General features: G+C 38.0%; 1 protein-coding gene across 1 annotated transcript in view; it reads left to right on the top strand.

Moving 5' to 3' along the window:
- The first annotated feature begins 891 nt into the window (after positions 1-891).
- Positions 892-2,771, top strand: part of Tph1 (tryptophan hydroxylase 1) — a 24,299-nt gene continuing 22,419 nt past the window's right edge. The window contains exon 1 of the mRNA XM_004634920.1: positions 892-1,012. Within this exon, the coding sequence (XP_004634977.1) occupies positions 896-1,012 (117 nt within the window). The 5' untranslated portion in view covers positions 892-895. The remainder of the gene's footprint in view (positions 1,013-2,771) is intronic.

Raw genomic sequence — 2,771 nt, 5'->3', positions numbered from 1 at the left:
GGCTGGCTGGCATGTGGTGCTGGGGATTAAACCGCGGTCCCTCTGCTTTTGCTTAGCTTAGCTTGTTCTGAGTAGGTGCTTTAGACCACTGAGCCATCTCAACAGCCCCCCCCAAAAAAAATTATTAAAAAAAGGTAGTGCTCAAGTCATGATGAGGGAAGGAGGGGAGAAATCAATAATGCAAAGAATTAAGATGTGATATATATGTGTATTGACTCCTCACAGGGAATGTCAAAATTATGTACAGCAACCGTGTACCAATAAAAACTAAAATTAAAAAAATTGTGATAGGAGGGGAAACAAGGTGTCGTAGAGGAAGAGCACTCAATGTCTGGCTATCAGGAAGATGACAAGAAGCTAGTGGGCTTGGCTATGACCCATAAGAGTGATTGGATTAGAGAAATTGATAGAGAACTACTCATTTGTACTGTATGTCCAGTACATTGTAGCCACTGTGCTAGGCAAGCTGTTAACTTATTTTGTTCTCATTACAGGCATATAGAATACATCTGAGTCAGGTGCGGTGGCACTCATGACTGTAGTCGAACACTCTGTTAGGCTAAGGCAGGAGGACTACAAGTACGAGCCCTGCCTGGGCAACTTAGTGAGATCCTTTCTCAAGCAAAAACAAAAAGGGCCAGAGATGTAGCTCAGTGTGAAGGCCCTGGATTCAATCTCCAACACCAAACCAAACCAAACCAAACCAAACCAAACCAAACCAAACCAAACCAAACCAAACCAAACCCCAAAACATATCTGCATACTCAGGTCTTGTACATAAGGAAAGGGAGAGTTTCTTGTGTCCCGAGTTATGCGGTCCTGTCAGTGCTGCCCAACTTCATTGTTAGCCTTCTGTTTTCATGTTTTAGTTTTAGAGAATTGCTTCAAATTCATCATGATTGAAGACAATAAGGAGAACAAAGAGTATTCCTTGGAAAGAGGAAGAACAACTCTCATTTTTTCATTAAAAAATGAAGTTGGAGGACTTATAAGAGCACTGAAAATTTTCCAGGTAAGCATTCTTCGTAAGTTTGCATAAAATTATTCTAGGAACTAGTGTCAGACATGTATGTTTTAAATAAAAACTATTGTAAATTCTTCAGAGAGGTTATAGAAATTTCTTAAGAATTTGTGTTTTTAAAGTACTGCTGAGGGCTGGCCAAATAGCTCAGTTGATTAAAGTGCCTGCAAGCAGGCACAGGGGCTGGGATTCAAACCCCAGGCATGCCTTGCCGGCCCTGTCCCTGGGCCGCACTGAGACAGCAATTAAGACTGGGCATGGTGGCACATGCCTGTAATCCCAGCTCTTGGGAGTCTGTAAACAGGCGGATCACTAAGAGTCTGATCTGGTACTGAGACCCTGAACACCCTATAGACCAGTCCCTAAAAAAAGCAAAAACAAAAACAAAAAGAACTGCTGAATTCTAACAAATGGTCAAGAGATTTGGACAATTCCTGGAAGAGTAGAATGGAAGGAGATAATCAAAATGGAAGGAGACTCACTTCATAGACTTCAGAGAAAAAAAATTAATATTTTAATTAAATAAATATTAAAATTAATGATATGCTCAATCCTATATATTACCTATTTGATGATACTTAATGACATACTAAAATATTAAACAATATTTTTCTGATAGCAAGGATTCTATAATTATACTCTTATATTAGAGTATCAATGTATCTAGTCTTCAATTATATCCTTAGTGTACTTAAAGATAAATGGACGGGGAGATGGCTCAGTGGAATAAGCGCTTCCTTGGCAAACACAAGGGCCTGAGTTCAATCCCCGGTTCCGCAAAAAAAAAAAAAAAAAAAAAAAAAAAAAAAAAGAAAAGAAAAGAAAAAGCTAAATAGATGATAAATTGGTACTGTATGATGTAGAAAATATGGCAATATGTACTTACGACTCATAAAATGTTCATATTTTCTACTAATTTTTTTTTTTTTTGGTGGTACCAGGGATCAAAGTCTGGACATTGTACTTGCTAGGCAAGTGCTTATTCCACTGAGCTATCTCCCCATCCCCTAAATGTTCATATTTTCTGACCCAGTAATCCCACTTTCATGGTCTGTTTTAAGAAAATATGGGTTATTTTGGTAGAACATGAATGTTTACTGAGTGCCTCCTATGTGCCAGGTGCTGTGCTAGACACCGAGCTGAACAGCATAGGTGCAGCGCCTGCCCTCAGAGTGTACGATCTAGTGGGGAAGACAGGATATCAGAGAAGTAGAGTATTTATTTCTTTTGCATAATTTTATTGATAAACAAATAGCAATGAGACAGTTTCAAATCAAATCGGTAGGACAGTTTCAATAATTCACACATTGCATACATTCTTCCTAGTGGTTAATTGCTGTACAAGATGCAGACATGATATTCTATTTACAAACACATTAGAACAAATCACTCTATTCATTAAGAGAATGTAATTATGTATCTATTCGAACCACTTTGAATACACAGATACAAAATGGACATTCATCTGTATAACCTTTTTTTGTTAAGTTCCGTTGTTTGAATATTATAGGGGTGTTAACTCAGCAAAATACTGTAAAAAAGTCCAGTAGCCCATAATAGTATTGTGTCTTCCACTTGACTGGCAATGTCAAAAATTGTTGACCTGAGTCCCCCATAGCTCAACATAACAGCATGGCTTTACTTCTTATATTTCGTTTTTATACTTTTCTGCTGGATGGTTAAGACCAAGGTAAAGCAGGACCTGTGCAATAAGAGTTGTAGCTTTTGGGTCTGATAAGGTCAGTGAAAT

Source organism: Octodon degus, unplaced genomic scaffold, assembly GCF_000260255.1.
Source record: "Octodon degus isolate 3935 unplaced genomic scaffold, OctDeg1.0 scaffold00067, whole genome shotgun sequence".
Lineage (NCBI taxonomy): Eukaryota > Metazoa > Chordata > Mammalia > Rodentia > Octodontidae > Octodon > Octodon degus.
This window is presented reverse-complemented; position numbering and strand designations above follow the sequence as displayed.